The 11,711-nt window shown below is 48.7% G+C and overlaps 1 protein-coding gene across 1 annotated transcript in view; it reads left to right on the top strand.

The window, feature by feature from the left end:
• The first annotated feature begins 1,042 nt into the window (after window positions 1-1,042).
• The window catches only part of FBXO21 (F-box protein 21), a 30,807-nt gene continuing 20,138 nt past the window's right edge, over window positions 1,043-11,711 (top strand). Inside the window, exons 1-3 of the mRNA XM_054392579.1 lie at window positions 1,043-1,272; window positions 4,839-4,974; window positions 9,432-9,526. Coding sequence (XP_054248554.1) covers window positions 1,043-1,272; window positions 4,839-4,974; window positions 9,432-9,526 — 461 coding nt within the window. The remainder of the gene's footprint in view (window positions 1,273-4,838; window positions 4,975-9,431; window positions 9,527-11,711) is intronic.

Genomic DNA, 11,711 nt, shown 5'->3' with positions numbered 1-11,711 from the left:
CTCACAGAGCAAAGAAGCAAAAAGAGAGATTGTTTTGCACAATTAATTTAAGTCCACTATCTTTCCAGAGGGTTTGTTTAGAATTATCATTATTTTCCTTTTTACACCCAATAGTGATTTATTTACATTCTACTACTGGTGAGACCACACATCTGGAATACTGCATCCAGTTTTGGGCTCCCCTGCTGGAGAGAATCCAACAGAGAGCCAGGAGGATGCTTAGGGGACTTGAGCATCTCCCCTGTGAAGACAGCCTGAGAGCCCTGGGGCTGTTTAGTCTGGAGAAGACTGAGAGGGGATCTGATCAATGTCGATCAATAGCTGAGGGGTGGGTGTCAAGTGGAGGGGGCCAGGCTCTTTTGGGTGGTGCACAGTGATAAGACAAGGAACAACAGGTCCAAACTTGAACAGAGAAGATTTCATGAGGAGAAACTTACAGTGAGGGTGACCGAGCTCTGGAGCAGGCTGCCCAGGGGGGTTGTGGAGTCTCCTTCTCTGGAGACTTTCCAAACCCACCTGGATGCATTCCTGTGCAGACTACCCTAAGTGATCCTGCCCTGGCAGGGGGGTTGGACCTGATGATCTCTTGGGGTCACTTCCAGCCTCTGATATACTGTGATACTGTGACACTACATTCTGTTCAAGATTTGTGGGAAATTTTAAAGGCATAGCTTAAAACTATCACAGTGAGGGCCCGGGGCACACGCCGTTTAGGGGGCCCGGGTGTCCCCAGACCCGCGTCGCCACTACCCAGGGGGCCGACGGGTGGCGGATGGGACAGGAACTTTGCAGACGCTCCCCGAGTCCCGCCGTGGGCTGCCGCTTTTGGCCCCGAGCAGCGGAGCGCTCCGCTCTGTGCCGCGCACTTGGCAGACGCTCCCTAGCGCTCACAAGAGAGCGAGCGTTCGCTCCGCTCTGCGTTTTCCAACGCGGCGGCACTTGGCAGACGCTCCCCGGGCCGTTCCTCCGCCTTCGCTCTGCGCCGGAAGCGGCAGACGCTCCCTAACCCCTCCCGCGAGGGGCGCCCAGGTAAACAGCCAAGATGGCGGCTGCGGAGGGGCAGGGTTCGGGCCCGGCTGGGCCGCGGGGCTCGGCGGAGCCCGACGCCGAGGGGATGGGCCTGACGGACCTGCCGGGCGAGCTGCTGGAGCTGATCCTCTGCTGCGACGTGCTGGGAGCCGCCGACATCGGGCGGGTGTCGTGCACCTGCCGCCGGCTGCGTGAGGCGTGCCAGCCCCGCGGCAAGGTGTGGCGGGAGCGCTTCCGCCTCAGGTGGGCACCGAAGCCCGGCCCGGCCTGGCTTGGCTCTCCGGGGGGCTGCGCTGGCTGCATGCGGCTTGGCCAGGGAGGGCGAGGGAGTCCGCGCTTCTCAGCGGGCCCAGGGCCCTGTCAGCGCAAGCCTGGGCCGCTCGAAAAGATTCAGCTGGCAGCAGGTCGCATTGGCCTGGCAAGGCCTGGGTGCTGCTGCGGTGGTGCAAGTGAACGCCCCCCACTACCCGGCCTCCCCCTTCTCTGCTCCACAAGGTGCATGCCGAACTCTGACAGGTTGGATCAACCCTGGAGCTTGCTGCTGCTCTGTATCCAGCGAGTGAAACGTGTGTGTCCTGCCCGAGCAGAATGTTGCAAGGCTGCTCCCCCTCCTAAGCCCCATGGAGTGGGACCAGGCTGAGCCTGCTGCTTGGAGGAGACTCCTCTTTGCAGCCCCTTCCTCAGCCTGGCAGTTGAATTCCCTGCAGTCCCCAGGACCAGCCTAGGGTCTGGCAGTGATACAGACATAAAGCCACAGGCACACTGGGGTTGTCAGTTTGCCTCTCTGGCCCCACTAGCAGCCTCCAAAACAACTGTCAGAACTTGTCCTGTTGCAGGACCAACGCTTACAGTAAACAGGGCTTTATTTGTAGAGCTTTTAGGAGAGTGATTTTTCACAGAAACCCAGAGCCTTTAGACTGAATTGCTGTGTGTGAGTTTAGATTTCCCCCAAAGGTTGTCGCAGGGTACCTGTGTTGTAATCAGTGAACCTGTGAACATTTTAGCTGGGAATAAAGCATGAGCAATATCTCACTTCTGCAGTCCTAGACAGACCACTCCTTCACTGGGATCTAGACTATGGCATGCTCATCTGCTTTTGTCTGTTTTGGTGCAGGAAAAGCAGCAATATTGCTTTCTCTAATTGCCAGTTGGCTTCTAAAATTTAGCACAGCTCAAATGAGAGGATTATACTCTTTTTAATGGCTGAAAAGGGCTGCTGAATGATTACAGCTTGCCCAATTCACCCAGCTATGGCTTGGGATGGCTGGCCAGATACTTTCACCAATTCAGTGGCTCTAATTTCTGAAGCAAACCTTGAAAGCTGAAAACTGGTTTAGATCCAGCAGCTGAAATTGAATGTGGCAGGTGATCAGCACACTCTGCTGCCCTCCTCTCTCTTTGGTAATAGAACTTTTGGCAGGAGCTTGCACGTTGACCTTGTTGTCCTGGCTGGATCCCATTGTGAGTAATTGCACTTTTTTATCTTCCTAAATTTGCTTCACTATCTTTTCTACCCCAGAAATTACACTTTTTCTCACCCTAAAAGAAATTTTTGCAGTTGTTTATGTGGCTGTGTTTCAGCTGGTTAGGGATCCAGCAGAAGGGAGGTTCTTAACAGAATGTGAAGTTATTTGGTTAGTCTTTTGACTTCATTTTGTAACTGCAGCTGCAGTGTGGGTTTATTATTAACTGGTAGCAAAATTATCTTCTATGTGTGGACAGCCAGAAGTGTGGGGTTTGGTCAGGTTGTAGTCATTCTTGTGCAGAAGTAGTGTTTTTAAACATTTGGCTTTCTCTAGATTTATAAAAGTAAACACCTATAGATATCTGGAAGTGTAAAGATACCTTTAAAAAGTGTATAGATACCTAAAAGTATGTATTTTTTTAATATATATTTTATATATACACATAAATATAACCTGAAAAGAACCTAAAGCAATCCATGCAGCTGAACCTGCCTTGGCAGAGAGGTTGCTCTCAATGATCTCCAGAGGTCCTTTCCAACTCCTACCATTCTTTGATTCTGTGATGTAGTGAAGAAAAACGCTTTGTAAAACCCTGTAATCATTAGCAGAATTGCCAAATGTGAAATCAGACCTCCCTGTAAATCACCAGAGGCCTTTCTCTCAGCTTGCTTTCCCTTATTGTCCAAATTATTTCCATCTGCATTAAACACCTCTTGGTGTTTTGTGCTTGGAGGTCTTGGTATCCTCAGGACAGGTGTGGGTGTTGCTGCCCTGGCAGATGTTTTGTTGCCCAGGGCTATGCTGGGGCAGCACATAGCTGCTTGACTAGAAAGGTTCTGCTGCTAATAACCCCCAAAACATGACCTGAAGTTTTCAAGGTTTTCAGTTGAACCTTGAAATGCTTCTTAGCTGTGGAATGTGGTTTGGGTTTGGGAACTTTAGACTCAGTACAGCTTTCTTACACAAGAAAGGTAGGGGATTTTGTTTAAAATGAGCTGCAAAAGCATTTCACTGGCACAGTTTGCCATCAGAGCTCTCTGTTCTCCAGCAGATATTGTCACCAGCAAGGGCAATAGAGAGAGAGCTCTGTTTTGTGCATCCTTTTAATTAGACCCATAAAGCAGCAGGCAGAGCATGGGACAATGAATTCTCATTGTGTCAGATAACAAGTTGGCTTAATGTGATCCATCTACAGAATGGCAAACTTCTCTTATAAGACTCTGCCTCTCTTCTACCAATGTGATCATAGAATCACAGACTTCTTTGGGTTGGAAGGGGCTTTTACACACCAGTAAAGTCCAACCTAAAGGCTGTTTAGTCCAACCCCCCTGCAGTCAGCAGGGACATCTACAGCTAGAGCAGGTTGCTCAGAGCCCCAGACAACCTGACCTAGAATGGTTCCAGGGATGGGGCATAGATTCATAGAATGGTCTGGGTTGGAAGGAACCCCCAAAGGCCATCTAGTCCAGTGTCCTCTGCAGTAAGCAGTGGCATCCACCCAGGGAGGTGGTTGAGGCCTGTTCCCTGGAGATATTCAAAGTGAGGCTTGACGAAGCCCTGGGCAACCTGATCTACTTGGGGATGTCCCTGCTGACTGCAGGGAGGTTGGATTGGATGAGCTTTGGAGGTCCCTTCCAGCCCAGACCATTCTATGACTGCATGATCTGCTTGTTCCAGTGTCTTGCCACCCTCACTGGAAAAGGTTTATTCCTAATTTCCGATCTAAATCTGCCCCCCTCAAGCTTCAGTCTCCTCACTCTCATCCTATCACTACAAGCCCTTGTAAAAAGTCCCTTCCTGGTTCTCTTGTAGGCCCCCTTCAGTTACTGGAAGGCTGCTCTAAGGTCTCCCCAGAGCCTTCTCTTCTCCAAGCTGAACAGCCCCAACTCTTTCAGCCTGTCCCCATAGGGGAATTTCTCCAGCCCTCTGATCTCCCACCTCTCTGGGTAACCTGGGCCAGGCTCTCATCACCCTCAGTCTCCAACATTTCTTCCTTCTGTCTAGACTACCTGTGTGTATCTCTAGAGGAAATCCCCAAAGGGTGTAGGATTTTTAGGTATTGAAATACCTGGAGTAAATACGAACTTTTGGAAGGTTTCCTGTGGGCAGGCTTCAGAAGAGCTTCTAAATAACCAGTAATGGGCAGATGAAATTGGTCAGGGTGATGCTTGGGCAGTTGGTGGGTTGTTTTGTACAATTACATTTAAAGTTGTACTGTGTTTTGGCACTGTCTCAGCTCTTCAAGTCATGGGGTTAAAATCAACAACATTAAATTTAGAGGTCTGGAGGTTATCAGTGATGTTGAAACACTGATGACCTTGTTCACTGATGTCTTGTGTGTAGGTGGCCATCACTGCTGAAGTACTACAGCCACACAGATGGTGTCAGCTGGCTGGAAGAATACAAAGCACGGCACAATGCTGGTCTGGAAGCCCAGAGGATTGTAGCTTCCTTCTCCAAAAGGTTCTTTTCAGAACATGTAAGTCACTTTCTCTGTGCAACAGCCTGATTCATAGAATGGTTTGGGTTGTAAGGGACCCTCAAGATCACCTAGTTTCAATCCCCCTGCCATGAGCAGGGACACCTTCCACTAGCCCAGGTTGCTCAAGGTCTCATCTGGCCTGGCCTTGAACACCTCTGGGGAGGAGGCAGCCAGAACCTTCGTGGGCAACCTGTTCCAGTGTCTCACCACCCTCATTGGAAAAAAATTCTTCCAAATCTCCAGTCCAAATCTGCCCTTCTCAAGCTTCAATCCATTTGCCTTCATTCTACCACTCCAAGCCCTTGTCAAAAGTCCCTCCCTAGCTCTCTTGTATGCCTCTTCAGGTACTGGAAGACTGTTCTTAGATCTTCCTGGAACCTTCTCCAGGCTGAACAGCCCCAACTCTCTCAGCCTGTCCCCATAGGAGAGGTTCTCCAGCCCTCTGATCATCTTCATGACCTCCTCTGGACCCTTTTCAACAGCTTCAGGTCCTTCTTGTGCTGGGGACATCAGAACTGGAGGCAGTGCTGCAGGTGGGGTCTGAGCAGAGCAGAGGGGCAGAATCCCCTCCCTGTGCTGCTGCTCTCCCTGCTCTGGGTGCAGCCCAGCACACTGCTGCCTGCTGGGCTGCCAGGGACCACTGCTGGCTTATGGGGAGTTTGTCATCAGCTGGAACTCCCAAGTCCTTCTCCTCCAGACTGCTTTCAAGCAGTTACTTCAGTCCTTTGTTTGTCTTTCCTCTCTTTTCACATCTTCTCAACTTTGCAGTCAGAAAGCTCTTATCTCAACACCTTGGTGTGAAAATGTTGCCTCACCAGCAAAGGGGGGAGACAGTTCAAACTCCAGAGGTGCAAACAGTCTAGAGCCCACAGCTCACTCCACAGATCACATTCAGCTGTGCTGCTGCAGCTTTCAGAGCTCTTCACCCACTGCTGTGTGGCTCTGGGAGCTTTTGAAGGACCCAGAGTTTGACCCATATCACAGCCTGTGGATTTATCTCACTGCAGACCTTGTGCAGGGACATGGTCTGTGAGTTAAAACCATGACCAAGGCACATTAGGTTCACTGAATTGTGTATTACTTCTTTACCCAACCAGGACCCCAAGATGCTTTTGCATTCAGTGTGAAAGAGATGACAATTTCATCTCTGGGTGACATAACTTGTATGTGGAGCTATGGTTACTTCATAGATTGGTGGATTCATAGAATGGCTTGGGTTGGAAGGGACCTTAAAGATCATCCAGTTCCAACCCCCCTGCCATGGCAGGGACACCTTCCACTAGCTCAGGTTGCTCAAGGCCTCATCCAACCTGGCCTTGAACACCTCCATGGAGGGGGCATCCACAACCTTCCTGAGCATCCTGTTTCAGTGTCTCACCACCCTCACTGGAAAAAAGAAAAAATCCTAATCTCCTGTCTATCTTTGCCCTCCTCAAGCTTCAGATCTGCCTTCCTCAAGCTTCATTGCCTGTCTGCTTAGTTGATGGCTGTGAGTTTGGCTGGCTGTACAGTTTAGGTCACCCTGAAATTCTGTGAAACAGGCTCAAATGCTGCCTGTAAGTTGGCCTGAATTAAAAAAGGTCACTAACAGTCATGCCTTTGTATCTCCAGTGCCACAGAATATGTTGTAGGCCAGAGGAGACTTCCCCTAAGGTAGAGAAGACCTGTGTAGAAATACTCTTATCTGACTTGAAGCATTGGTTGGTCACCTAGGTTTTCAGCCCTGGAGAAAAATACCAGTAGGATATTTGGAGTTGTACCTCAGCTCTTCCTTTTGAACTCTTCTGCTAGTTGCAGCAGATGGACATTCAGCCATGCAGAAATCAGGGCCTTATCTGGGGACAGAGGCTGCTGAATTCCTCCTGTTTTAATCACATATGCAGAGAGTACTGAGAGACAATTCAGCAATACCCAAAAGTATAAGAATAATAATAAGGATCATGTCCTGTGGGACTGGAAACTGCAGCTTGATTTGCTGCTTGAGATTAAGGGGAAGAGACTCAACCCAGTTCTGCTAGATCTGGCAGAGTGCTTGCTAAGATACAGTGGGATGGGAATTGCTTTTTCCCTGCTGAATTATTCCATGTCCTATACTGAGAAGTTTGGAATAAAATGGATTTCTTTAAAGTTCAACCAAAGTTTAAAAAAAATACTTCTGGAAGAAATAGCTATTCTGAAAAGCATTAAAGGGTTTCAACCACCTCTACCATGGGCAGGAACATCTTCCATTAGACCAGGTTGCTCAAAGGCCCATGCAGTCTGGCATTGAACAGCTACAGGGTTGGGACATCCACAACTTCTCTGGGAGACCTTCTCCAGAATCTTTTATAGATACCTGAGTAACTGTTTCAAAAAAATGAAGGTTCCTGCTCCTTCATTCCTTGCCTCAGGATCAATCTTCTACACTGCTGAGTGTGTAGAGTGTTGGTCAATCAAAAGCCTTCCACACTGTCCCACACCACAGCCTGGTCTCCAAACTGGTGACACATGGCTTGGATGGGTGGACCACAAGATGGATAAAGAACTGGCTTGATGGTCACACCCAAAGAGTGGCTGTCAATGGCTCCATGTCCCAGTGGAGGCCAGGGACAAGTGGAGTCCCTCAGGGCTCAGTCCTGGGACCAGGCTTGTTCAACATCTTTGTCAGTGCCATGGGCAGTGGCATTGAGTGCACTCTCAGCAAGTTTGCTGATGGCACCAAGCTGTGTGGTGCAGCAGACAGGCTGGAGGGAAGGGATCCATCCAGAGGGACCTGGACAGGCTGGAGAGCTGGGCACAAGCCAACCTCAGGAGCTTCAACAAGACCAAGGGCAAGGTCCTGCAGCTGGGTCCAGGCAACCCCAAGCACAAATCCAGGCTGGGCAGGGAGTGGCTGGAGAGCACCCTGAGGAGAGGGACTTGGGGGTGCTGGGGGATGAGAAGCTCAACAGGAGCTGTCAATGTGCACTTGCAGCCCAGAGAGCCAAGCAGAGCCTGGGCTGCATCAAGAGAAGTGTGGCCAGCAGGGCAAGGGAGGTGATTCTCCCCCTCTGCTCAGCTCTGCTGAGACCCCACCTGGAGTACTGTGTCCAGTTCTGGAGCCCCTATTACAAGAGGGATCTGGACATGCTGGAAGGTGTTCAGAGAAGGGCCACCAGGATGAGCAGAGGGCTGGAGCTCCTCTCCTGTGAGGAGAGACTGAAAAGAGTTGGGGCTGTTCAGTCTGGAGAAGAGAAGGCTCCAAGGTGACCTTCTTGTGGCTTTTCAATATCTGAAGGAGGCTCCAAGAAAGCTGGGGAGGGACTTTTTAGGCTATCAGGTAGTGATAGGACTGGGGGGAATGGAATAAAGCTGGAAGAGGGGAGATTCAGGCTGGATGTGAGGAAGAAGTTCTTCCCCATGAGAGTGGTGAGAGCCTGGAATGGGTTGTCCAGGGAGGTGGTTGAGGCTCCATCCCTGGAGGTGTTTGCAGCCAGGCTGGATGTGATGGTTTGAAACTGTCTTTTTAATTTTTCCTTGCAAAGTTCAAAACAGAGAAAGTGAAAGAATGTAAATAAGTCACTACTGGGTGTAAGAAAGCAAAATAACGATTGTTCTAAACACTTCCATTGGATAGATAGAAATGTTTAAGAACTATTACCCAAAACAAAGTAGGCACTCTGCACATTCTGCGTTCGGCAGTGGGGGCAGTTGCTGGGCTGTCTGGCTGCTGTTTCTTCTTCTCTTCTGGCTGAAGATAACACACTGACCTTGGCAGCTAAGTTAACAACTTTCTGCTTAACTAACTCTGCTTCTCTGTCCAGGGGGGTCTGGGGGGGAAGCTCCTGGGAGAGGGAGGCCCCTTTGGGAGGGTCCCCTTGGGGGGAAGCAAAGGGAGATCGGTTGTGCTTTTTCTGTTGATTGTATATATTTGTGAATGTCGTGAATTTTGTATATTTGTACATATTCATTGCATTTCATTGTAGATTTTAGACTCTGCTTGTAAATACAGCTTTTCATTTGCTTCCAGACTGGGCTAGCCTGGTTATTGTTGGTGGGGGGGGAATTTCAGCTCACACCGACACACTGGATGAGGCTCTGGCCAGCCTGCTGTAGTGTGAGGTGTCCCTGGCCATGGCAGGGGGGTTGGAACTGGATGATCCTTGTGGTCCCTTCCAACCCTGACTGATTCTATGATTCTATAAGCAAAAGCTGATCCCACCCTAAAGTGACTTGGTCCCAGCCTGCTTGTCCTGGTCCATACACTTACCCTAGGAGCTCTGAACGCTCTAGGAGATAGCTTTAGGGTGCCACCAGGGGCTCTCAATGGATCCTTGTTCCAGATTGCAGAGACTGAATACTTGCTGAGCTGGGCATTTACAAGATCTTACATAAATTCTGAAAAACAGAACAAAATTGGGTTTGAGTCTTGCTATGAAGTGATGCTTGGGAAAGAATCTTTTGTGCTCTGCATTAATCATTGCCTGCTTTGACAGGTGCCCTGCGATGGATTCAGTGACATTGAGACTCTGGGGTGCCCAAGTCACTTTTTTGAGGATGAGCTGATGTGTATCCTTAACATGGAAGGAAGGTAAGAAAGAGAGGACTTAGAAATGGAAAAAAGGACCTCAGCTTTTGTGCTTTTTTTTTTTTTTTCACTCATAAAACAACATCCCCAGGCTGGGAAATAATTGCTGTGTGTTTAATTTTAATGGTCCCAGGGGAAATCATGTAAACTATTCCACAAGGAGAAGGTCCTCTGGCTTTATGTTGCTTTGTTTCTTCTTTCCTTGCTGGTTCATGACACCTCAAGGTGTGTTCCACATAGCCTCTTCTCTGCAATAGTTTTTTTTTTGCTTAAGGAGGTCCCATCCTCATGTTCCTTTTGTTTTTCTTTACACCAGGATCATTGTGCTGAACTGATTTGCAGGATGAGAGCACAGCAGAGGGAAGCAGGAATGCTCAATGAGGGTTGCCATCAGGAATTCCTCTATCACAACACTACAGCTTTTTAAGTTTACTTTTAACTCTTCATGTTGCTTTTCTTAGCTATAATAAGCTGGTACCATTTTTGTCCCTAAATAAACAATTGAATTCAATTCAGCCACTGCAAAAATTGCAGGGTTTTCTTGAAGTTACCCAGGTGAATGCCAAGCAGGTTAAGAAAATCTGTTGTTTCCATCTGCCTTAACACTGGGAAGATGAATAAGTGACTGCTTCAGTTGAAGGTTTCTCTGCTGGTGGCATAAAAACCACACTGAGTTCACTGTGCTGCAGCAGCCATAGATTGTTCTTAATGGAGTCTAATAGCTCTGATTAAAGGGACTATTAGTAGAGCTCAAGAAAAACATCCCTGGAATGGAAATCATCTCATTTTTGCCTTTTTTTCACATCCATTTTATTACCTCCTCTGTTTGAACTGGGTCTCAACATCTCTCATCTGACAACTGGTTAAAAAGCTTTCAAGCCTTTGCCATGGCCAAATGCCTCCCTGTAAAGCAGAATTGATGCTAATTGCCCCCTGATTAAGCTGTAGTCATTGCAATTCAGGAGCATTAGGCTAAATCATTTCCCTGGAAGATAGCCCAATAAGACACTTGTCCCTGTTGAGCATCCCAATTTATTGGAATGGAATGAAGTGTTATGAGGTTTGATTGTTCTCCTGTCCAGGAGGATGGAGAAGGCTGATTTGCCTTGCAATCTGGAGGAGAGGAAATGTGAGCAGGGGAAGGGGAGTTTTCTGCAGAACACTGGACTTCTGTTAAAATCAGGGCAAAGGCAGAGCCTGGGAATCTGTGGAATCCTCCCTTTGGGTTTTTATCATAGAACCATAGAATTGTTTTGGTTGGAAGAGATGCCTAAGATCACTGAGTCCACCACCACCATGTCCCACAGTGCCATGGCCACATATTTCAGGAACACCTTCAGGGATGGGGACTCCACCACCTCCCTGGACAGCCTGTTCCAATCCCTGACCACTCTTGCAGCAAAGAAATTTTCCCTTATCTCCAACCTAACCCTCTGCTGGCACAATTCCAGGCCATTTCCACTCCTTCTATCACCTGAGACTAGGGAGAAGAAACCAACCCCACCTCATTCCAACAACCTTTCAAGGAGTTGTAGAGAGCAGTGAGGTGTTCCCTCAGCCTCCTTGTTTTTTGTGGGGCCAGAGTTTTGTGCCATTCCTGTTTGGTGTAAAAGTGCTCAGTGAGGCACTGGGTGACCCACTGCTAAAAGCCAGGGTTTGCTTAGATGTGATTTGAATGTCTCTGAGTTCCTGCTGGTCATCCTTCAGGTGGCCTTTTCAAACCTGACCTGTATAGTAACCATCTCTGTGTTGCTGCTTCTTGGGCACTCTGATTTTGACTTGTTAATTTAGAAAGAGAAGTGGCTCTAAGGGTTTGGATCTTGTGATCTGCAGACCAACTGTTGATCTGTTCCTGCCTTTTCAGGGCCACAGAGGTGGTTTTATTCTGGGGATTGTGATCTTTTTCCTTCTAAATACTGTTGGAACTACTATTGGACCTACCTTGATCCAAGCGCTGGAGCACCTCTCATATGAGTTCAGGCTGAGAGAGCTGGGGTTGTTCAGCCTGGAGAAGAGAAGACTCCAGGGAGACCTTTTGGTGGCCTTTCAGTCCTGAAAGAGGCCAATCAGAAAGCTGGGGACAGAGTTTTGGGCAGGGCCTGTTGTGCCAGGGCAAGGGGGGTGATGGCTGGATACTAAAAGAGGAAATTCAGCTTGGAAAGATGGAAGAAATGTTTGGTACTGAGGG

The sequence above is a fragment of the Indicator indicator genome, chromosome 26 (genome assembly GCF_027791375.1).
Source record: "Indicator indicator isolate 239-I01 chromosome 26, UM_Iind_1.1, whole genome shotgun sequence".
NCBI lineage: Eukaryota > Metazoa > Chordata > Aves > Piciformes > Indicatoridae > Indicator > Indicator indicator.
The sequence above is the reverse complement of the archived record's forward strand: the minus strand, read 5'-3'. Positions and strand labels throughout refer to the sequence as shown.